The 21,995-nt window shown below is 54.8% G+C and overlaps 1 protein-coding gene across 2 annotated transcripts; it reads right to left on the bottom strand.

The window, feature by feature from the left end:
- Positions 1–7,016: 7,016 nt before the first annotated feature.
- On the bottom strand, positions 7,017–21,780 carry PDLIM4 (PDZ and LIM domain 4). Of its 2 annotated transcripts, XM_032837623.1 has the most exons (7): positions 21,614–21,780; positions 16,583–16,734; positions 12,791–12,872; positions 8,287–8,468; positions 7,917–8,080; positions 7,466–7,583; positions 7,017–7,334 (listed from the first exon to the last, which is right to left on the bottom strand). In XM_032837623.1, the coding sequence occupies exons 1-7, from the start codon at positions 21,704–21,706 to the stop codon at positions 7,130–7,132; spliced, it is 996 nt and encodes a 331-aa protein (XP_032693514.1). In that variant the 5' UTR covers positions 21,707–21,780; the 3' UTR covers positions 7,017–7,129. The 2 variants fall into 2 exon arrangements, with proteins under 2 accessions (XP_032693514.1, XP_032693515.1); XM_032837624.1 differs by lacking the exon at positions 7,466–7,583 and having other exon boundaries at positions 7,264–7,334.
- Positions 21,781–21,995: the final 215 nt, after the last annotated feature.

The following is a 21,995-nucleotide window of genomic DNA, read 5'->3' as shown; positions in this document are numbered from 1 at the left end:
GGGCACCGGAACAATCCGATCCAGCTCAGACCCTTCCCCTGTGAGCACTAACCAGGAGTGGAGGAAGGCAGAGGAATGAGTTGGGAAAGGCTGGCAGAGGCTGCACTGTGCTCGACATTAAACATTCTTGTTACTTGGTGTTAGATTTAATTCTGAGGCCAAGGAAAGTCAGAGCAAAATCTAATGAGATTTGTGTTTTAGAAAGTTCCCTCTGGTGGCCAAATTGAGAATGCAGGGAAGGGAGCTAGAGGATGTAAGCAGAAAACACCAGGGAGACTGTTTCAGGGGTTGGAGAGGGTGATGGGGGTGGCGGCCAAGGGAGAGATGGATTCTGGAAATCTGAAGGTGGTGGCAGGACAGGTCTTGACGACCCGCTGGATGTGGGTAAAAGGAGGGAGAGGAGGAAGGGAAGATGCCTGATCTGGGGTGTTGTCTCTGTCTAAAATGGAAGCATAGGAGTAAAAGTAGGTTTGAGAGAAGATGGTGAGATGGGTTTGGGATGTTTTGAGTTTGAGGTGTCCTTGGGACATCCGGGTAGACATGCACAGCCAGTCAGAGGTCTGGGCTGGAGATACCTACTTGGGAGTGTTCATGATGGCAGAGGTCTTGTCCAAGGGACTTGTGCCTGGCTGCAAGCAGACTCAGAGAAGTGATGGGAGAGCTGGGCATCTGGCAGGGATAAGTGGAAATCTGCCATGGAGGTGGCTCTGGGTGCTGGGAAGTAAACAAACCTAAGTGGAGTCCGAGCAGGACAGTCGTTTTCAGATCGATCCTAGAAGAAGAACTCCCCCTTGCCTGGGCTAGGCTGTCCTTTGTTCTCTGTCGTCCCAGACCAGATGCTGTGCTCGAGGTGGGACTACAAAAGGATGGCAGGGCCAGTTTGGAAGGGGTCTAGCTATTACACAGCCCAAACAACCCAAGCCATTGTAGATAATGAGCTTCTGGAGAGGACGTGTGGAGTTGGGCCAGAGCCTTGTGGTAGTGGGTGCCTCAGGGACAGTCAGGAGAGGGGCAGGAACATAGGATGAGGAAGCATGGCCTGAGGACCTGGGGGCAAGAGACTGCTCCCCACCCAGGAATCTCTCTGTGAGTGATGAGGGTGGCTCTAGCGGTCAAAGCAAGAACCCTGGGAGGTGGAGGGGGCCATTCCCAGCTCTCTCTCAGTAGCGCCAAGAACCACTGAGGAGCTGGTGAGCAGCCAACAGCTGTTTAGCATAAATCATGACCTGACCCCAGAAAGAGGCATGGGGTTGGGTTCATGCATGCCACAATTTATGATGAGATGTTGTGGACACCAGCCTCGTCTACACTCAGACCCAAAACTTCAGGGGTCACCTTGGTTCAGCCCAACTTGTATCATTTCATGCTCCATGGAGGGTTGGAAGCTTAGCCCTGGGTGAGGAGAAGATGAGTCTGAAGCCTGCACTCTGGCCTTCTGGAGACCTACCAAGCAGAGACAGATTAGCACTCTTCAGAAGTAACCTAGTTGGAGTCACCAGGTCATTAGTAGGGCAGGCAATGTTCTCCAGGGCAGATGAGTACTTGCAGTTGTCCTACGTGCCCTTGTCATCAAGATTAGCTAGTCAGTATGTGACACTGGCAAGTTTCTCAACATTTCTCAGCTCATCCATAAAATGTGGAGAATAACTTCCTTTCAGACTGATGTAAATGAGGATTAAGGAAGAGTAATATCAGTTCACCAAGGATTCCGGGATGAAGGCCTGAGACACATCAGCTCCTGTGAGAGCTATTATTCAGCCCACTTATCTTTCTCTAAGTCTGTGGCTGTGCCCTAGCTGCCCATGAAAACATGCCCGTAGGCCAAGAGTGCCCTGGACAACCGCTGAGTGTCCTTCTACTGCTGCCTTTCTTGGTGCAGATGTGTGTGGGCAGAAGTACGTCAACCTCTGAGCTTGGCTACCAAGTCCAATTGCGGAGACAGTCCCCTCAACCTGGTCAGTCAGGTTTCTGAGCCTGCATGGCTAGGGCCGACTCCAAACCCTGCAGGAATAGGTGGGGCTTCTGGCAGCCTCTCCTGGGATTTCTGGCCACTGCCTTCAACCATAAGTGGTTGCAAATCATTTGTTAGATGGAATCAAAGAAGAAATTTGATTTCTGTGGGGACTCAAATAGAATTTCCCCGTCATGGTAGAGAGAGCACAGGAGGATAGCCCTTGCTTGTTAGAGAGGCCCCTTTATTACCCTCAATCCTATTTAGACTTCCACCTCCACTGAGAGGTGCCGAAGAATAGCGTATGGAAAAATACTGAATATTATGTGGGAAAATGATAAATCAGGAAATTATCCAGAGTTGTGGAGACAAGTCAGGGGATGGCTGGGGTCCAAAGGCAAGAAGCTGTTACCCTGAGTAAGAGTGCACAGCCCAAGATGGAGCCAGAGTGTAGGTAAGCTAGGCAGGGAGACCCAGAGGCCAAGGAGGGGGCAGGGTGCTCCCCAGGTGGGCAGAGGGATTCTGGGCCCCCAGCCTAATCATCTGGGCATCACAGTGCTGGTCACAACATCCCCCAACTTAGTTGTTCACTGGTTATGAGCTCAGAGCCAGACTATTGTGCTCCCTGGAGTGGCTCAGTCCTTAGACTGGAAGGGAGGGCTGGCATGAAGTGACATTTCTCTTGCCCTTAGCCCTTTCTTTGGATCTCAAGGATAAAGGTGGGGCAAACAAAGCTTGTTACACAGAGAACTAAAACGAAGGACTCCATTTTCATTTCAAGCTCCTTGGAGGGTCCAGGAAGGCTGTAGGAGGCTGTAGGAGAGCTTGATGAGCTCTAATTAAACTTAGAGGTCAGCATGACTGCAGTCAAGACATGAGGCAGGGATGTCAGCAGGGATAGGCAGGGGCTGCACCTCGTGTGACCTTGTGTGCTGGGATTGGGAGTTTAGACTGTGTCCTAAGACCAATGGGGAGCTATGGAAGCTTTAATAGACAAGAGTGATGTAATCAAAATTGCATTTTAAAAAGCTCCCTTTGCTGTTGTGTGGAGAAAGGATTGAGGGACCAGACAAAAGACAGAAAGGTTAAGCAGGAGGCTATTACAGCACCCAGGCAAGAGAATGTGGGGGCCTGGACGGTAGTTGGAGCTATGAAGGCAGAGGGAAATGGGCTAGTTAGGGATTAATTAGAGATGAATGCAGTCATGCCTACTAACTGGTCTCCCTGCTTCCACCTTTGCCCCTTACAGTCTATTCTTCATAGAGTAGCCAGAGTGATCCTGGTTAAAACATAAAAGTCCAGGTCAGGCCACTCCTCTGGCTTCTCATCTCAGAGTAAGAGCCGAAGTCCTTCCTATGGCTTATAGGGTCAACCAGAGTCAGCTTTACTGCCCCCACATCTGTCTGGCCTCATCTACCCCTCCTAGGCATATCACTCACACTAATCCAGCCATTTCTTCACTGTTCTTAGGACATGGCAAGCACACACCTCCTCACCCTGCCCCCACACAGCAGTATTTCCTGCTCCCTCTGCCTGCAATGCAATTTCCCAGGATACCCACACAGATGCTCCCTTATCACCTCAGGTCTTTGCTTAAACGTCACCTTAACTGTGCAATCTTTCTCAATTTCCTATACAAAGGGATCACTAATTCTCTACTGTAATATCTGATTTATTTCTTTTATGGCAGTGCTTGTAATCTGTACTTACTTTATATTTGTTCAAAATGTTTTCCACAGATGAAGCACAATGCCTGAAACATAGTAGATTCTTAGCAAATAATTACTTGAATGAATGAGTTGAGACTAAGGATGCCAGAGGGAAGCTGAGGATATAAGAGGGATATAGCTGTCCTCTAGGCCTTGCCTTCCCAGCAAGTTTTAGGAAGTATGCCAGCAGAAACAAGTACAGCAAAGTATTTTGTACAACAAAGTACAAAGGAAGATGATGGGAGGCATGGAGGCCTAGAACTTGTGTGTGTGTGTGTGTGTGTGTGTGTATGTGTGTGTGTGTGTGTATAGAGGAAGGGGTGTGGAGTGCTTCTCTTAGCAGCCTAGGTCTGGGTAGGACAGACGCAGGTCTGATCCAAGCTCTGACAAAGGAGATAACAGGTTGTGCCCAGAAGCATGGGGTAGGTATGGAAGGGTGTGGATGGGAATTATTTACTCTGCCTGGGGATGTGTGGACCAAGGCTTTGTTCTAAGGGAGTGGATGATGGGGGCAGTGGAGTTGGGCCTTGGAGGGTGAGTAGAAGTTTGCTGGATGGAGGAGAAAGAATAAAGACATTTTGAGTTTGAGGGAAGATCTGAGAGGTATGAAAAGGCAGGATGGTCTGATGTAGCAGAGGAAATGAGACCAAGCATTCAGCAACATGAGTCAGAGAGACTTGAAAGGCTAGGCCTACAACTGATAGATCAGGGACTCTATCCTGAGGGCTCTGGGGGCCTTGAAGGGGTCCCCGAAACAAGGGAGTGGGAGAATGCTCCAGCTGCCCTGCAATAGATCCCAGAAATGGTTAGGAAGCAGTACCCCAGACACAGTGATGGGCAGGATGTGATGGTTGGGTGAGGGTGCAGATGATACCCAAATCTCTGGTTTGAAGGTCTCTGAGGTAAGGACCTGAGAGAGGGGCAGGTTTGGATCAGTAATGAGCCCTGGGTCTGGGCCAGGTGGACTGGGGCACTCTGAATCGGGGATCCTGAACCTGTGTCTCCTTCTGAGGGACTGCTGCCCTGTCTCAGAACTGGGACCCTGGGTCACAGAAAACTTGTGACGCAGTCACTCTCTGTTTATCCCGGGATTAAGCCTAGCCCAAGTGCCTGGTGGATCTACAGCAGCGGGTGGGAGTGGGGAGCCGAGCCTGCGAGTTTGATCCTCGCTAAGACGTGGGCGCCCGCGTTCCTGTGGCTCAGGTATTTATTTTTCCGCTTGCTCCTGCGCCTAATGGCTTCCCTGGCTGCCTGTCATCCCTTCTGCTCCCGCCTCGGACGGGGTGGGGCCCGGACCATGTCCGCGGGCGAGGCTGGGTGGGAAGGAAAAGGCAGAAGCCTCCACCACCCAACCCGACCCCGGCGGAGCCTTAGAAGGCGAGAGTGAGAGGGCGCGAGAGCGTGTGTGCGCATGCGCGCACGCGCGGCGCCGCGGCCGGGAGGGATACTCAGTCCGCTACAGACTCGGCCTCCCTGCTCACCGTCTGACCCCTCGCGAAGCAGAAGGAGACACAGGTGGGGCGGCGCCCGAGGTCATCCGCAGGACCCGGGCCTTGGACTCCAGCCCTTTTCCTTCTCGCCTCACTTGTCAAGGGACACCTGCCCGCTGCCCCGGCCTCTGCGCCCTCCGGGAGGGGAGGAGTCATTGGGAGGAGCCTTTGGAACGCACCTCTCAGAACGACTTAAAGCGAGAACGCGATGTCCACCAGAAGCAAGCAGAAGCAAAAATTTACGAGATTATGTACACAACCCCTGAAAAAATGCAGAGTAAGCACGGATCACAGTTTTCTTCGGGACAGGGCAGTTCTTACCAAGTGAGTGTGTAGAGACAGGGTCACAGTTCAAAAAGGTTTGTTTGTTTGTTTGTTCTTCCAGAGCTTGACACACTGAGTCTAAAGCTTGACAACTGGAAATGTTCAAGAGCAGCCTTGACAAGTTTGTAAATGAAGAACAAATAGGAGAGACTGGCATACTAAACTCTACAACAGTAGTAATTAAATCAATACGATGGTGTCCGTGGAATCGAGTCCAGGAACACAGACTCTTAAAAAATATGAAAAGGTCCTATCACTAAGAAGTTAAATAAGCCTCAGAAAATGAGTGAAGGGTTTAGGGCAATTCATGCAAGAAGAACTCTAGGAGAGAGAAGACCATCCTATTCCCCACTGTTCAGTCAGCGCCCAACAGCAAGCACAAGAAATATTTGTCGAATGAATGTGCATAATCGGTAATCAGAGGAGTGCAAATTAAAGCAAGTACATATCTTCTTTTACTTATCAGATTGCCAAAAAGAAAAAAAAAAGATAATATCCTGTGTTCGCAAGAGCATGAAGGAAAAGGATACTGTCGTGTGCTTATGGTAAGAGTGTGAACTGATAAGTCTTTTGTGGTTTGCGATAGTACAAAATTGAAAATAGCACAAATGTTCATTAGTTGGGGCTCCCTAAATAAACCCGGACTAAGTAAATGACGCTGCTTCCAGCCTGGAGCTCGCTGTGGAGAGCACAGATCCGTGTGACCTGGAGTCTGGGACAGTTTGTTGTGTGTGAACAGCCCGTAATTCAACAACTCTGATAACCATTTATATTTTTAATAAGTTAGAGTCTGTGCCTGCTTGTGCAACCGAGCAGTGAAAGGCTCCAGGTCACCCCATCACCCTGTAACCGCCAGGCCTCAGAGAAGGGGTGTGTTTACCCTTGGCTTTGGTGATAGGAGCTAAGCGAAGGGTGCAGCCCTAGGCCCCTCTTCCTATCTCTCCTCTCCCCACCCCACCCCCCGCCCCGCCTCCTCTCGCCTTGCTTCGGCTTCTCTCGTCTCCCACTGCCCCTTCCCGACACTCAAAGCGCTCCCCCTGCTGGGGAAAAAGGGGAAGGGGAAAGAAATGGGGTCTGGGCAAGCATAAAGTGGGCAGGGGGCGGGAAAGCAGACGGGGAGAAACCCGTGAGAACGCCGCAGGGGCCAAAACCAGGAGTCAGATTACCGTCCGTGGCAGTCCCGGTGATCTTTCCACGGTGCGCCCTAGGGGTGCCCTGGCTCTGCTCGTGGCCAGATGGGACCTTTCCAGTCTGGACTCGCCCTTGTCATACATTTGCACACAAAGTTCCTCACCCTGAAGAGCAATTCCCTCATCACTTAGTTCTCAGCTGACACCTTCCCTGACTCCACCGAGGTCCAACCCCTTGGCGTGACGTCACTGCTAGCACCCCAGATCTCACCTCCTTATGACTGCCCCTTGTGATTTATGTCTGCCATCCATCTAGGCTGTGGCCTCCTTGAGACAGCACAGCACCTGTGTTGCTCACCAATGCCCCCAGTGCCCAGGACATGCTTGGCACCTGAACAGAGGCACTGACATGTTCAAGGCTGAACAGAGGGAATTTATTAGAGAGGCAGGGGGCAAACACGTATTTACACGGGCCGCGAGGGGGCATTAAAAGCAGAAGCGGGGACGGGAAGTTCTGGGAGCAGCTCAGACGAGCTCCACCTTGGCATTGGGGTACACTGCCACCACGTCGTAGCCCTCGGGTGGCTTGACGCGCGCCTTGGCGTGGCTCTCGCAGTAGAGCCGCTCGTCCAGAAAGAAGTAACCGCGCTGCTTAAGGTTCAGGCCGCAGTCGCTGCACATGAAGCACTCGGGGTGGTAGAGCTTGTCCCGCGCCTTGACGATGGTGCCCCTGATGGGGAAACCGGGAGAGGACTGCTTCTGGCGACTGACGGATTCGGGAGCATGCTCCCATCCAGGGCCTCGGGCGGGGCCGTGGGAGTGCCGGGGCTGGGGATGGGGGAAGCAGGGGAGGGTACTCACACTATGCCGTGGCCGCAGCGCGTGCACTCGGGCAGTCCTTGCAGGCCACTCAGCGGAGTGCCCAGCTTGCTGGCCGTGGGCTTGAGGTTGCGGGGACCGCTGGACCCAGGCCGCTCCCCTGAAAGCCGGAGCGCAAGCGGCATGAGCCAGGTGCGGAGGTCAGAAAAGAGAACTTCACTTCTTCGCGGTGTGGGATGGACCCAGCTTCCAGGACCACCAGCACTGAGACTGGAGACGAGGTTTGGAGGGGGAGGGGCCGCGACGGGGGTGGAGTGGGAATCCGGACAGAGGCGCCGCGAGGAGTGTGCGACGCTCGGAAGAGAAGCGGCAGGGGTAGATGGCTGGGATGCAGGAAGGGGGTGGGGTCGCAAAGGGGCGGGAGCCGGGCGGCGCTCTTCAGGGCACCCGAGGGAGTGGTTAGGTAGGTGGGGCAAGATGGCAGGAGTCTTACCGCCCTCCCCGGCCTCCAGCATGCCCTGCAAGTAGCGGAAGGAGCCGGACTGCTTGGGCTCCGAAGTCAAGGGCTCGGCCGGCTCCCGCAGCATCCTGTACACCTCTGAGCCCAGGTCCACTCCGCAGTCACGGATCCGCGGGAGACCTCTGGCTGTGTCCGTGCTGGGCAAAAGAGATGCACCAAAGGACACAGGTGTGGCACCAGCCTTCCATCTGCCAGCTCAGGAGTCTGGTGAGGTTTTTCAGAGTGAAACCAGCCAAGACCCAAAGATCAAGTGTCAGGGGTCAAGATGTGACCCAGTGAGAGAAGAGATCTGGGATTAAGATGGGATCTGGGTGTGGCTTCAAAGGCCACTTCTCTGTACTACCTGTGAAGTGGAGACACATGCAGGGTGCTCATTTGGGTCAGTAAGGTAGCCTCATTGCTGCTGCCATTGTGATGGAATGCGAGGTGAGATGGCTGCCCATAAGGAGGTCCCAGGCCTGGCCTGCCATCTTCTAGCCCAATCCCGGTGGCTGAGGGCCTCCTGCTGGTCACTGGACTGCCATCCTAGGAGAGACAGAGGCCTGAGGCACTGAGAAACCATCTGGGATAGGGCTTCTGGCCCTTCCTTATACATTCCATCCTTGCCCTGCTATGCCAGGCCTTCTTGGATGTTGGCTGGTTACCCCTGCTCTGGCATCTTTGGGCTGTGGTGCCCAGCCAGGGAAGGGCTGCAACTTGGGCCCAGTTCAATCCCAAAAGAAATGAGAAATGGCTGTGGAAAGTCAGACACAAAAACCTAAGTGCCTGAGACTCAACTTTGGCACATGAACCATGTGGTGATTCTGACCACCAGTGCCCGTGACGGATGGTGTTGGGGCACGACCATTCCAAGTAACCCTTTAAGGCCAGCGTGACTGGAGCAGAGTTTGTGGCTTCCTTGCAGAGATGCTCCTGGTGCCAGGCCTTCTCACCTGCCAGAACTGTGCTGGGTATTGTACGGGCCTGTAGCTGGGAACATGAAAAAGAAAGCCCCATCCTGCAGCCAGGAAAAGTCATCAATCACTGTGTGCCCAAAGCACACAATGGAGTTGGGGGGCAGACTGAGGTTCAAAGGCATCATTGTGAGGTTAGCCCCCTTCAGGCCTGTCCCTCTGCCTCCATTTCATGCTCCGCAGGGCAATATGTGTGGCCTTCTACAGGCAAAGCAGATGAGGGCCAGTGGCTGGCCCAGGCTCAAGGCTCGCCACCCTACTACTCCATGGCCAGCCTGGTACCCTAGGCTGAAACATTTGGGGAAATACCTTGACCGTGTCTCCTCAGCTTTGGAGAAAAGGGCCATATCTCCGTGGGTGTGGATCTGAGTGGGGACTGCGGATCTTTGTCTCTGTAGAGTCCAGGGCTATGCTGCCCCTGGCTTGCAGGCACACAGAGGCATGCACACTCTCATGAGAACTTTCACAAACACACATACGAAGACAACACACAAGGTCTAGCCAGTCCACCGACATATACCTAATTACACTGACACAGTTGTGGATACTCGGAGACTGTGTGGGATTCAGGCAGCCTCCAGCACTGGGGCATAGGGGAGCCTGCAGAGCTTTGTCCTGACTGCCCCCGCTTTTTCTGCAGCCTCGGAGCTGGCTGGGAGCTTGGGGAATGGGCAGACCAGCCACTGAGTGGGTGTCCCATTTCCCTCACCTCCACAGACAAAGGGGAGGCTCTCACTGCCCAGGTGGGCCCCTATCAGTGAGGGAATCACAGTAGGAAAACCTTCTTCCCCACTGGGCTGAACAAAAGCCCCTGAGAAACCCGAGCACTTCTGCACATGTGTCTGCAGGGCAGGCGGGCAGGCAAGGCTGGCCTGGCCTATAATGGGGACCAGATGGGCCGTGGGCTGTGGGGGCAGGGCTGGGCCTGGTAAGGAGGAGGCTGTGACAGGAAGGGGAGTCAGAAGGTCCTGGAGGAAAGAGGCCCTCACTCACCCAGCAGGGTGTGGGGCTCCACTGCAGGGTCATCAGAGCCACTGCTCCCCCCAGGGCCACCCATGCAGCTGCCTCTCTCAGTCTGAACTCAGTGGTTAGGACACACATGGTGACCTCAGTCTCGGTATGAGTCCCACACCTCTATCACCTCTCTAAATCTGTCTCTTTATCTGTTAAATGGGGGAACGTGAGGGTCTCTACATCCTAAGTTCCTTGTGGGGATAAAATGAGACAGTTGCATGCAAAGCACTTAGCATAGTGCCTAGCACACAGCAGATGCTTGGGCTGTCATGGGCATTCCTGAGTTTGTATTCCTATTTCTGGATGTCCCCCACTTTGTGTGATAGTGCACCTGGTGCCACGTGCTCCCCCTTCTCTGAGTATCCGCCAGCTGTTTGATTTGGTTGTTGAAGCCTCAGTGGGAAAATCAGCAGAATGGGGGTAACTGCCTGCTTGTTCATCAGCTCCCACGTGACCGTGGTCAGAATCTGGGACACTCAGGACACTGGGTGGCTTGGTCGGTTAAGCACCTGCCTTTAGCTCAGGTCATGATCCCAGTGCCTGGGATCGAGGCCCCCATCAGTCTCCCTGCTCAGTGGGAAGTCTGCTTCTCCCTTTCCCTGCTCACTCTCAAATAAATAAATAAAATATAAAAAAAAAAAATCCTGGGACGCACCCTGGGAGGTGGGCATTGACTCCAGAGGATGAGGTGGCACCTCTGGGAGGCCAAACCCCAGCTCCCTGCAGGTTGGAGAGGACAGGATGAGTGTGCAAGGACTGCCTGCTCTACCCGGCTTGCTTTAATCTATCACCTGGTTCTCAGCTTAAATGCCATCCTCTCCAGGAAACCTTCCCTTATTGTCACCCTTCCTCTGCCCTGGGCTGGACCAAATGCCTCTTATGTTCCCACATAAGTAAGGCCTGCGGGAAGAAGGGTCCCCTATGACCCTACATGACCTGCAGAACCTATTTGCATCGGGGGTGCATGCCAGGGTATTTTGTGCTGATTTTAGGGCCAACTGTGGTTTTCTCCTCTGATGTCTCTGGCTGGGCCCACCCACTGCCCACTGCAGGCAGAGGGTGGGAGCACTGTGGGGACAATGGGCCCTGTGTCTGTGTTACTGAGGACACAGCCCTGTGGGGGCTGGGTGGGGGTGTTTCTGTCACCACCCATGGAGCTCATGACTTTTAAGCACAAGAGGGGGATGGTAGCTGAGGGGCAGCCCTGTTGCTTAGAGAAAATCCCTCTGACTCCAGCCTGAGCCACGGGCAGCCTGGCCTTTGAAGAGGTCAGTAAGGTAAATTGTGGGGGCAGGGGCAGCTGCTCTCCAGCCCACCATCCCCAGGTGCCCTGGCCCTGAGCCCCTCCTGAAGGATGGTCTAGAGCTGAGATTCAGATTCCAAGACTCAGGCGCTCTTGCCCTATCCACCCTGCACTCACACGTTACAGCTGGCCTCACAGGTGTGCTGGGGGCCTACACAATGCTGCTGCCTTCCGCCTGGCCTGCATTAAGCCTGGCTGACTTGTCAACCTCTGCTCACCCCTGGCCCCTTGGACCAGGTCATGCTGTGGAGACACAAGCGTGGCTACGAATCTCTGCAAGGACAGCTGAGGAAACCAAAAGACTGTCTGTGGTTCTGCCCCATCACCTCATCCCTTGCCTCTGCCCTCCCACCCACAGAAGCTTGTTTTTTTCTGAAACTGTGATGCACAATCTCACTTCTGCAGCTTTGCATGTGCTTCCTTGCACACTGCCTTTCTCCATGCCTCTTTGCTGGCCGGATTCTTCCTAGTCCTGCAGGTCTTGGCTTGGCTACTTCCTCCTCCAGGAAGCCCTCTCTGAACCCTTAGGTGAACCATGTGCCTACTCTGGACTCCTTTGGCCCTTGGCTTCTGCCATTCCAGAACTGCTAAGTACCTCTTCCTTTTCATAATGGGCACTCTCTGGCGTGTAGTAAGCATCTGGCCTCCGAGATTCTAGCAAAAGGAAGTTAAGGAACAAACACCAGAACGAGAGGATTAGGATAAAGGGTGAGGGAGATGGCCTTCTCTACAGGGAAGCCTCCATGGCAAGAAAGTAGACACAAGCAGGCCTAGATGGCCATGGCCCCACATTCTGAGTCCCACAGTTCTGCTTCCATCACAGAGCAGTCCAATCTCCACCTTTTCCAAACTCTGTAGCCCAGGGATGTGGAGTGGGCTCTGGATACCTCAGTCCTGCCCCCTTGGCTACCCCTCATGTCCATGGCAAAATGAGGCCCTAGAGCCCCTTCTTCCTGCCCCCCACCCTTCATTTGAAGACAGTATCATAGTTGTGACTCCTGTCAAACATGGAAAGGTAACTGTGGCCTGAGGTCTGCTGGGTGTAATCACAGGACAGCCAGGAGAAAACTTCAGCCTTAAGGGCATCAAAGTGCCTTATATTCTAAGGTCAGTCTTGAGGACTGAGTTTGGCTCTAGCCATGTGGGTGCCCAAGGCTAAGATAAGACAGAAGAATACCCAAACGGCCTGAGGTCAAGCCATAGCCTACAGCTTCCCCCGACCCAGCCCCCAAGCCAGTGACTTCCTCTCGGTCTGGTATCACTAGGCACCAGAGTGAAACCCAGCTAGGGCGATGGGGGCGAGGTAGCCCTGAGCCAAGGCCTAGCCCCGTTCCTACCCACTCTAAGTACCTTTGTCTCAGAATCTAGGACTATTTAGAGTACAGACAGAGCCCCCAGCAGATGCTTATCACCTGGGGAGCACAGGATGGGGCATGGACATGGCCCAGAGAAGTCTGCTGCTTCAATCTCTGGTTTGGGCATCTGAAAGCCAGACAGCAAGACTTCTAGTGCAGGCCTGGCCCCTCTGCCCTGGGCTTGCTCTGAACCAGGCCAGGCCAGGTGGTGTTCATACATACCTGGGCCTCAGGGTCAATATGGATCCTCTGTGCCTGAGCCTTGCTGTCCTCTGGGGCACCGGGCCAGCTCCTGCCTTCAGGTCTGTGACAGGAATTAGGATGGTCAGATAGATCTGCTTACTGTGCCCACCATGACTGGAACCATGGCTAAGAGGGGCTGGGCTCGGGGCCCAGAGCCACCCAGGACCAGGCCTGGCACCCTGAATGGCAGAAGCCACCACCGCAAGCACTTGCCCCTGCACCAGATGGTAGCTGTTGTGGCGAGGAGACAGAACTCGAGATCTGCCACCTGCCTAGGGTGGGGCTGTGTGTTCCATCCCCACCAGCTGTTCCAGGCCTCTCTGGTCTCATTCCCAGACAGGATGCAACAGAAGCCCTTCAACTTCCCCACTTTTTCACCCTCTCCCTGGCCTCAGCAAAAAAGAAGGCAAGCTCATAGCAGGGTGTGCCAGGCCTCACACATGGATCAGCGAGGAGCCCATCTGCTTATCCTCTTCCATCCACAGCCTCTGGCCTGGCCTGGAGGTCAAGCATCCCTGGGCTCTAGGGGAGGTGACATAGAGGCTTTGAGGGGTGCGCCTCCCCTCTTGCTGCCAGCAGAGTCATCACCAATGTCTGCCCAGCCCAGATGGGAAACAGGCCATTAGGAAATTCCTGCTTCACCATAGAAACCAAAAGCCAAACACCACTCAGGAGGGAGAAAAACATCATAAACCTGCCATAAGTTCGGCAGGCGGGGCTGGCGGGGCTGAAAGACTACAGGCCTGGGGCCCAGTCTTGCCATTCAGTAGCCCTGTGAGGAGGCAAGCCAGGAGGTTGCATGGACCCTGGACTGACAGGTGGGTGAGAAGGGAGGCCCATTAGACCAAAGGGGAATAATGTCCCCCTTCACCTCAAAAGGCCTCCTGGGGCTTTCCAAGAACTCACCACTGGGCCAGCAGCTTCTCTCCCTGCAGTTCACTGAAGGATTTTTAACTATCTGTCTACACATATAGACCACACTTCCTCTACACTTCCTCACCGTGGCCCATTCCTTAAACCGGTACAGACTAGCCTCTCTCTCCCAGAGCCTTCCGCAGGCCTGTGCCACCAAGGCTCTGCTGCCTGAGGGCAACACCATCCCCACTGGCGCCTGGCCCCTCTCATCCAAGCTCCCGGTGACTGCCCTAACTCACAGCTCCACCTTTGGCCTCCACCAGCTCAGAACTCTGATGGGATCAGTCTAGGACATCGAATGTGGCTACGACGACCTTATACTCCCCTGAAGTTCTGCCCAGAAGAGAAGTACAAGCCTGTGGTCTGGAGATCAGAGTGCACGAAGTACCCAGAGCAAAGAGCGTAGCCCAAGGCAGCAGATCAGAATGAAGGCTTATTCAATCTCCATCCATAGGCCTTCACTTCAGCTGGACAGGTGGCAGCATCTACCATCTTTAAGCAAAACGACAGCCCAAGGGTGGGCCATGTAATTGCATCTTGTAACATATACAATGGGCAACACAGACCTCACCGGAAGCCTGGGTTTAGAGCTGATGCCAGGAAGGTTCTGGGCCTAGAGAACATGCCCAGAAAGTATGGGTTAGCTTGGATTGTTGGTTAACTGGCTCTGAGTTCTAAACAAAATAAGCATAGCAAGAAAGCTGGGCCCTTCCTTCACTTCTCATCCTGTGGAGAAGTCTGTGGAGGATTAGACCCCTCTGTAAATAAGAGGGCAGGCAGGGAACTGGTCTGGGTCAAGCTCTGTGGGCAGGGGCACAGAATAGCTCTCTCCAGTCAACAGGCTGGATCCTCCACAGAAACCATGCTGAGGGGGGTCTGTGGAGCATAGGTCCTGTCCTAGCAGGAAGGTCAGAGAGCAGGGTCAGAGGCCTTGTGGATGGTGCCCAGAAGAAATGCTGGCCCAGAGGGTCAAGGTGGCCTTCATGTCTTAATTTCTCAGAATCTGCATGTGTGAGCACTGGGGTTGGGGGCTGGAAGACAGGACCCCAGATTTTCACCCTAAGCAAACCCAGTACATCATAAGCATTTAATCTCCCAATCATAAGATGGTCCCATTTTGGAGCTGAAGAAACTGAGGGCTTTGAGATTAAATCACTTGCTGGAGGACAACACAGTTCTCCAGTGCAGAGCTGGGACTTGAACCCAGATCTGTGACAGTAGAGAATATGCTCTCACCTGGTCCATGGCCAGGCAGCATTCAGGGGCAGAGTAGAACAGATCAGGGGACCCGTGGCTCCATCCATGCTTGGCTTGGAACAAATGACCAGGAAAGGAAGGAAGGAAGGAAAGGGAACCTCCACCCTGCCCCCATCCTGCTGCCCTCCCCTGACATCATTCCCTCTGGGAACCTCCTGACTCAGGCCCCCTATAAGCTCCCACTGCCTCCCCTACCCCACTACTACCAGGGCTTCCCTTCTTTAGCAATGCAAAATGAAGGCCGGAGGTGAGTCAGGGCCGAGGAAACCAGCCAAGTGGGGCGGCCGCAGAGGCCACTCGTGGGCAGAGCAGTGCTGATGTTTCTCCCAGCCAGACTATACCTCAGTCTGGGAGAGGGCAATGAATGTGATCCTGTTTGGTGGAGTAGGAAACCCAGGCTCACAGAGGTCATCTTGTACCTAAGATCCCACAGAATCTGGATTAGAACCAGCTCTGCTGAACTCCCAAGCCAGGGCCCATTGCCCTTGGAGTTGCACTCAGCTCCAAGAGCACAGTCAGGGGTCCTGACCCCAACCTGGACCCACAATTGGGCCAGACGCACATGGAGGCTATCTCAGAGCCTTCCTAACATGTTTAATGGCTCCCAGCCCTGCCAGCTCTAACGCATAGTTAGCCGTGTTGTGGTTTGGAGAGGCTTTGCTGACACGCATCTACAGGAGGGTCATGGAAAGTCCCTGTTAGCAGTGAACGTGGCAGAGCTAAGCAGTTCTGTCTGACTTCTCTGGATCCAAGCAAGATAGGGGGAAGGGAGATCCCACTCAGCCAGGACCTGGCCACCTACCTTTAGAGCTAAACAAAGACCTAGTGCCTGACTGGGGCTAGGGACACCTCAGGTGGACCTTCCATCCTAGATCATTTATAAGGCACACACACGGCCTGGGGAACCCCAATCCTCCCCCTCCATGTAGGCAATATGGCATGATACAGTCCCTAGCATCCAGATTGAATCAGAATCTGTTGCAGAGGCAGGAGGCGTGGTGGGGCCAGCCGAGGCAGGGTACCCTTGTGGGGGCAGGAGTGGTCAGCAGCCACTCCTAGGAGTAAGAGACACCTGAGGACAAGCTTTGCTTTCCTACTCCCTTGCTGTGGAACTTTAGGCACCCACTAACCTTTCTGGGCCTCAGCTATCTCATCTGCAATATGAGGACCATACCAGCTTCCATTTTATCAAGCAGGTCTAAAGGTTAAATGAGGTGTGGAACAAGAAACCACTTTGAAATGATCATCAAAAGGATCACTCACTCAGGGGTGGGAAGAAGACTGAAATCACTGCCTCCATCCCCAGAGGCTGCCCAAGGTCTTATTTCATCATTGATTTGAGCTGCCTGTCCCCTCCCATAAGTCCCTCAACGACTTCCAGTCCTGAGCTAACAGGGGGCTTCTTTCCTTCTTAAGCACCACCCTCTCCAAACAGTGTCACGCCCCCTGGGAAAGCACTAGCTCCTAGGACTGGAGTGCCATGGAGCTGAGGCAGAGAGGCTGTGTGGGGCCTGGCTCTCTGAGGATGCTGGCTGTTCCTGACTTATCCTCCCCTTCATTCCACCCCCCACCCCCCAGGCCAGACTACCCTGTGCGTACCTGCTCACAGAGAGTGTGAGGTGGTCGTGGCAGCCCTTGATGCGATTCTGCGCCTCCAGGTGCGTCATGAGCTCTGTGCTTTCCCCATTGATGGCCTGGATCAGGTCTCCAGGGCACAGGGCAGCCAGTGCAGCCTTGCTGCCAGCATGGACCTGTAGAGGGACAAGCCAGAGGGCTGGGCATCGGCCATTATGTGGCCTTGCTGTGGTCTCGGGCCTGGACCCCCTCCAACCTCAGAACCTGGGCTGTGCAGCCCTTCTGCCCACATGACCTGTGGGTGGGCCAGCCCTAAGACTGGGTGAGTTCCCATGTGGTCTTGCCACAGCCTCTGTTGTAAACACCCCCAATTCCAGCACCTGAAGGACCTTTGGGGTGTGAGGGCATGTAAGCGGGCCTTCCTTGGAACTGGGACAAGTGGGATGTCCCAGTCCCAAGCAACTCTTGTCGCTTGCATATGTGCCCACGGATATGCAAGGGATACACGGGAATAAATAGGCTCCCAGATACGTACAAAGCATGGACATGTCATATATACCCTACATAGACAGGGCCCTACCCAGACACACAGCATAGCAGCCCCTTGACCTGGTATTTCCTTGTCTCCCTACTCATTTCGTTTCATCCCTAACCCCCACATTCACCTCCACTTCCCCACACTCTATCCAGACCAACTGAATATCCAGGCGCTACCGACAGCCCCAGATAATTCTCACCTCCATGCTTCTGCAGATACTCTTCTCTCTAGCTGGAACACTCTTTCCTTTGACCTCAAACCCTAATTACCAGCTTTTTCCTCCTCACTTTCACATCTTAGCAGAGAAGGCATTTCCCCTAGGAACCTCTTCTTTGGACTCTCACAGTCCTCTGTGCACCCCTTTACCACTTTGCTCCCCTAACATTGTTAGTGCCTCATTCTGGGTCTCTGTCATCACCTCCCCAGGCAAGTCCAGGACCACATACTTCCCGCTGCCTGCCTGCACTCCTGAGTCACCATTTTACCTCCACTTCATCAGCAGGATAGACACTCTATCAGGCCACCCCAGTGCTACTATTGACTCCAGGCAAATGGTGTCCATATCTGGAGCTTCTTACAATGCTGGTGCCCTGACGAGGGCCACATGGGGTTGAGGATAGGCTAACAGAGAGGCCAGAGTAAGGAGCCCAGGGGAATTCAGGCAACAGGGAACTCTTCACCCTTTCCCCAGTCCCAGTACCGCCTTTGGAAAGAAACTTTAGGCACCCTTATTAAAGAAAAAAAAAATTTTTTTTTTCGGTAATTTCTGTGCCTGATATGGGGCTCAAACTTACAACTGCAAGATCAAGAGTCACATGCTGTACCAACTGAATCAGCCAGGGTGTAGGTGCCCTCATTCCTACCCGGCCTCTCCAGTGGTGTCCTCAAGAGCTTCCAGCGACCCCGTTCCTATTGCTGGAGTTGGGAGCTCCTGAAAGCCCAGCTAGGCTCAGCCTATCCAGTTTTCAGTAGTGAGTGGACAAAGCCGAGGTGCTGGCAGCTCCTTGGCTGGAATCCTGGTGTGGGCAGTGCTGAAGCTGGCCCGCCCTGAAATAGGCTGCCCCAAGGAATATTTTTCTGGAGCATGGCCCCCTTAGCAACCAGCCCACCATGAATGCTCATCCACAGGGCCTGGGCACCTGCACAAGCCTATCATCCTGGGGGAAGGACCTACTGGGCATTATCCCACCCTCCACTCAAGGCCCTGCTCCAGGCCCCTCTCCTTCATGGACACATGCTCTGTGACATGGCCTGGGCTCAGTGCTTTACCCATAACTAGTTCATGACAACTTTTCAACCACCTGATGAGACAAAGGCTGTTCTCATTCCTAGAAATGAAGTAAGGGAGGCTTGGGGGAAGGGGCACCTTGCCCCAGTCCCCATGCTGGAGAGAAGTCTTCTTCTTCAGGGGGGTGGCTAGCTGCACGATGACTCAGCCAGGACAAGGGGTGCATTCAGGCCCCTGTGGGTGGAGGAAGTTCTTGAAAGCAGGGGTGGCTGGGACTCTGCCAGCTCCACTAGCTCGGGGAGTTCTGGTCAGAGAGGGCATGAGGCCAGGAAACCGTGACTCTCCCAACTGCCTTTATAAGCATTGTCTCAATCCTCCAGGAAAGCCCATTTCTTAGGTGAGGAAACTGAGGTCCAGAGAAGTGCAGAAGGATGTTCAATTAATAAACGGCAGAGTCAGGATTTCACTGCAAGCCAGCCGGTTCCAAGTCTTATCCACTAACCCCTGTGTGATTTGCTGCAGAAAGGGAGTGAGGGGAGAGACTGTCCTAGGGGAGAGAGAGTATCACAGGTAAAAAGGTCAGCATGTACAATGGCTCACTCGGAGAGAGAATAAAAGCAGTCTTCTGGGGTTGAAGCATCATTAGTGAGAGGAGAGTGAGAAAAGTCAGAGAAGAAGCAGGGACCCGACCTGCAGGTCTTGTAGGCCCAGGTAAGAAGCTGGCATTTCTCCTGGGTGGTTGGGGACTATGGAGGGTTCTAAGCAGGGAAGTCACAGGACACAGTTTAACTCAGGCCTCTCCCTCTGGCTGCTGAATGCAGGATAAATAGACAGAAGGAAGGGAGAGGGGTACAGCGAGGTCAGCTGGGAGGCTGGAGCACAAAGCAGGCTCCTCACTTGTAGCAGCTACATTCCTGGCCCCTGCTTCACTCTGCCCAGCCTAGACACTGTGGTGGACTGGGAGTCACAGAGTCTGGGGCCATATTGTCCCATATAGTCACAGCAAGTGCCGGGTAGGCCTGGATTCCTGTCCCTGCTCTGCTTCTCTGGATGCACCGTGGCCTCTCTGAGCCTCAGTATCCCCATCTATAATGTGAGCCCAGAGGGAGCCCTTACTAGTAAGAGCTCTTGTGAGGACTATCTGAGGCAATCAGGTCAAAAAGCCCCCACAGTGGGTTGAGCACATGGTGGTGGGGAGCTGATACCAGCACCCATTAGGGTGGGGCCTGGAATGCTATGGACGCTCAGTCAGGGCCACCAATCACTGTAGTTCATAGGGGAAGAAGCCCAGGCCAGGGATCTTGGGGGCTCCCCCAGGCTTCATGGGCTGAAGGTGTAAGGCCGCAGCTCTGCCAGGCAGCCAGCCTCCTCCCTGTCTGAGTGTAGCTGTCCTCACAGCAGGATGGGCGGGGGATGGGGGGCGGCTCTGGAAGCATGGAAGAGGTTGGGTCTTGAGCCCCCTTGGTAAAGACACTCTCACACATCATCCGTGTCTGTAGATCTGCCCTTGACACACCTGCTGGGCAAGCTATGGCCTGTGTCTCCCCAGCCTCAAAGATCTTCCCAGATCCACCCCCAAATCCAGACTCAGGCATCCTGGTTCCTTAGGTCTGAGCTGCTGCTGCATGACTTTGGGGGACAAGGAGGGGGGTTCTTCCTGGCAAACCCTCTCCCAACCTGCCTGCCTGCCAGGAGCCTGCATCCCAGTTAGCTCCAAACAAGGCCGCCACTGCTGCTGCCACTGTGACGTGTGGAGGCCTTTCCTCCACGGGCCAGCAGCCGCGTGGGCAACAGATGTCTCTGCTCCCCGCCGCCTGTGGCCGTCAGCCGCCGCCACTGAGCCTGTCAGCGGCCTCACGCCCAGGGTGCCTGGACTGCTGGCTGGCCTAGCACCCCCACCAGCCCGCCTTGGCGGACACACAGCAAGGCATACATACAGCAAGGCAGACAGACACAGAGGTGCACGAATACACACACACACACACAGAGCAGTCTCCCTCAGGGAAGTGGGAGATGTGTTGAAGGCCCACCTCACTTAGCCCCAGGAAACTGGTGGCCGTGGGGTAAGGGCAGATGTGGGAAGTCTCCCAGGACAGCTGGGCCTGCCTGTCACCCTGGCCCCCAGAAATGGGATTCCATGATTTTTTTACTCCACCGGGTGCCCACTCCCTTCCAAGTAGCAGAAAGAAGCCTCTGAAAGCCCAGCCAGCTTGGTCCAGCCACCACAGAGAGAGGAGGCAACACAGTGGGGGAAGGTGATTCTCAGTTCTCCTGACTCAGGCCTCCAAAGGCAGCCTGTGTGTGTATAAAGGATGGCCCTCAAATGGCCCCAGGTCCCTTTGCTCTTCCTTCCAGAGTGAGAGCCTTCAAGGGCAGGACCTGGGTTTTGTCCTCTTTTGTCCCCTAGTCTGAGATCCCCAAAGGCAGAGTCTGACTCCCTTTTTTAGCCCTTCAAACTAAGGAACCCTGAAGCCAGACCAGGATCCTGTCTCCCTGAGACTGGGCACCCCTTCTGGCAGGGCCTGAATCCCTTCCTCAGCTCCTCTGTCTCCCCAGATTAGCCACTCCCCAGGGCTGTGCCCACTCCTCTTTCTCCTGTCCTAAGCCTGGGGCAATGCATGGCCCTGAAAACCAGAGAAACTGGGCGGAGATTATTCTGGCCCCTAGCCTTGTGTGGTCTTGTGGGGAGAGGTCTCAAAACCTCACAGTCAAGTCTCCCCTTCCCCTGGAAGCCCCAAATTCCTCTTGGTCACTTCCCCTTAGGACAACTGAGGTCACAGATGAGAGTCGGCCCAGAACTGGAGTGAGGAAGTGAATGGATCTTCTCCTTTTCATATTCAGAGAGGACCCCAGACCTCCCTGGGGTTACCCAGCTCTACTGGCAGGGACCTTTGATAGAAGGGGCTCTCAGTCATTTTGCCCCAAATGCTCAGGCTGGGTTCAGTTTAAGCAGCATTTCCTGGCCTCTGTAGATCTGTCCAGAACCCTGGCCCAGTGAGCTCCTTCCCCGGCCTGCAGCAGCTCCCCCAAAATAAGACCAGCAGGGAGGCTGGTGTGTGAACTGGGGTGGGGGTTTCCTTCAAGAGATAGGGCAGGCAGGCCCGGCGCAGGGAGAGAGGGGGTTGGGGCAGTACTGCCCTGCTTGGAAGCCTCCAGAGGCCATGTGTCGCCCAGGCCAGTCTTTGGCTTTCGAACCTCAGGGACGTCGGGGATCTGGGTCTTGGATGGTCCGCGAGGACAGGGTCTCAGATCGAAGACCTCCCCGCCGCCCCGTGGCCGCCGGACTCACCCGCGAGATGGTGAGGGGTGCGCTGAAGTCCCGGCCGCCTACTAGGCGGAAGCCCCAGGGCGAAGGGCCGCGCAGGGTCACAGAATGGGGCATCACGGGCCGGAGCCGCAGCCGGAGCCTGAGCCGGACACTGAGGAGCCGCCGCCACCGCCACCGCCACCGCCGCCGCCGCCGCAGCCGCCGCCTGGACGCCGCGCCCCGCCCCCGGCCCGCCCGCCCCCGAACCCCGCTCCACCCGGCCCCCGCCCCCGCTCCCCTCGCGCCCGGATTGGCCCCGCGGCCGGCCGGACCCGCCCACTTCGGGGGTCTCTGAGGACCCGCCCCTTGGCTCCCGCTCCTAGAGCCCCGCACCCCCGGCGCAGTCGCGGAGACCCCGGGACTA

Source organism: Lontra canadensis, unplaced genomic scaffold, assembly GCF_010015895.1.
Source record: "Lontra canadensis isolate GAN:19392208 unplaced genomic scaffold, GSC_riverotter_1.0 scaffold99, whole genome shotgun sequence".
Taxonomy (NCBI): domain Eukaryota; kingdom Metazoa; phylum Chordata; class Mammalia; order Carnivora; family Mustelidae; genus Lontra; species Lontra canadensis.
Note: the sequence above shows the minus strand (reverse complement) of the source record. Positions and strands in the feature narration are given on the sequence as shown.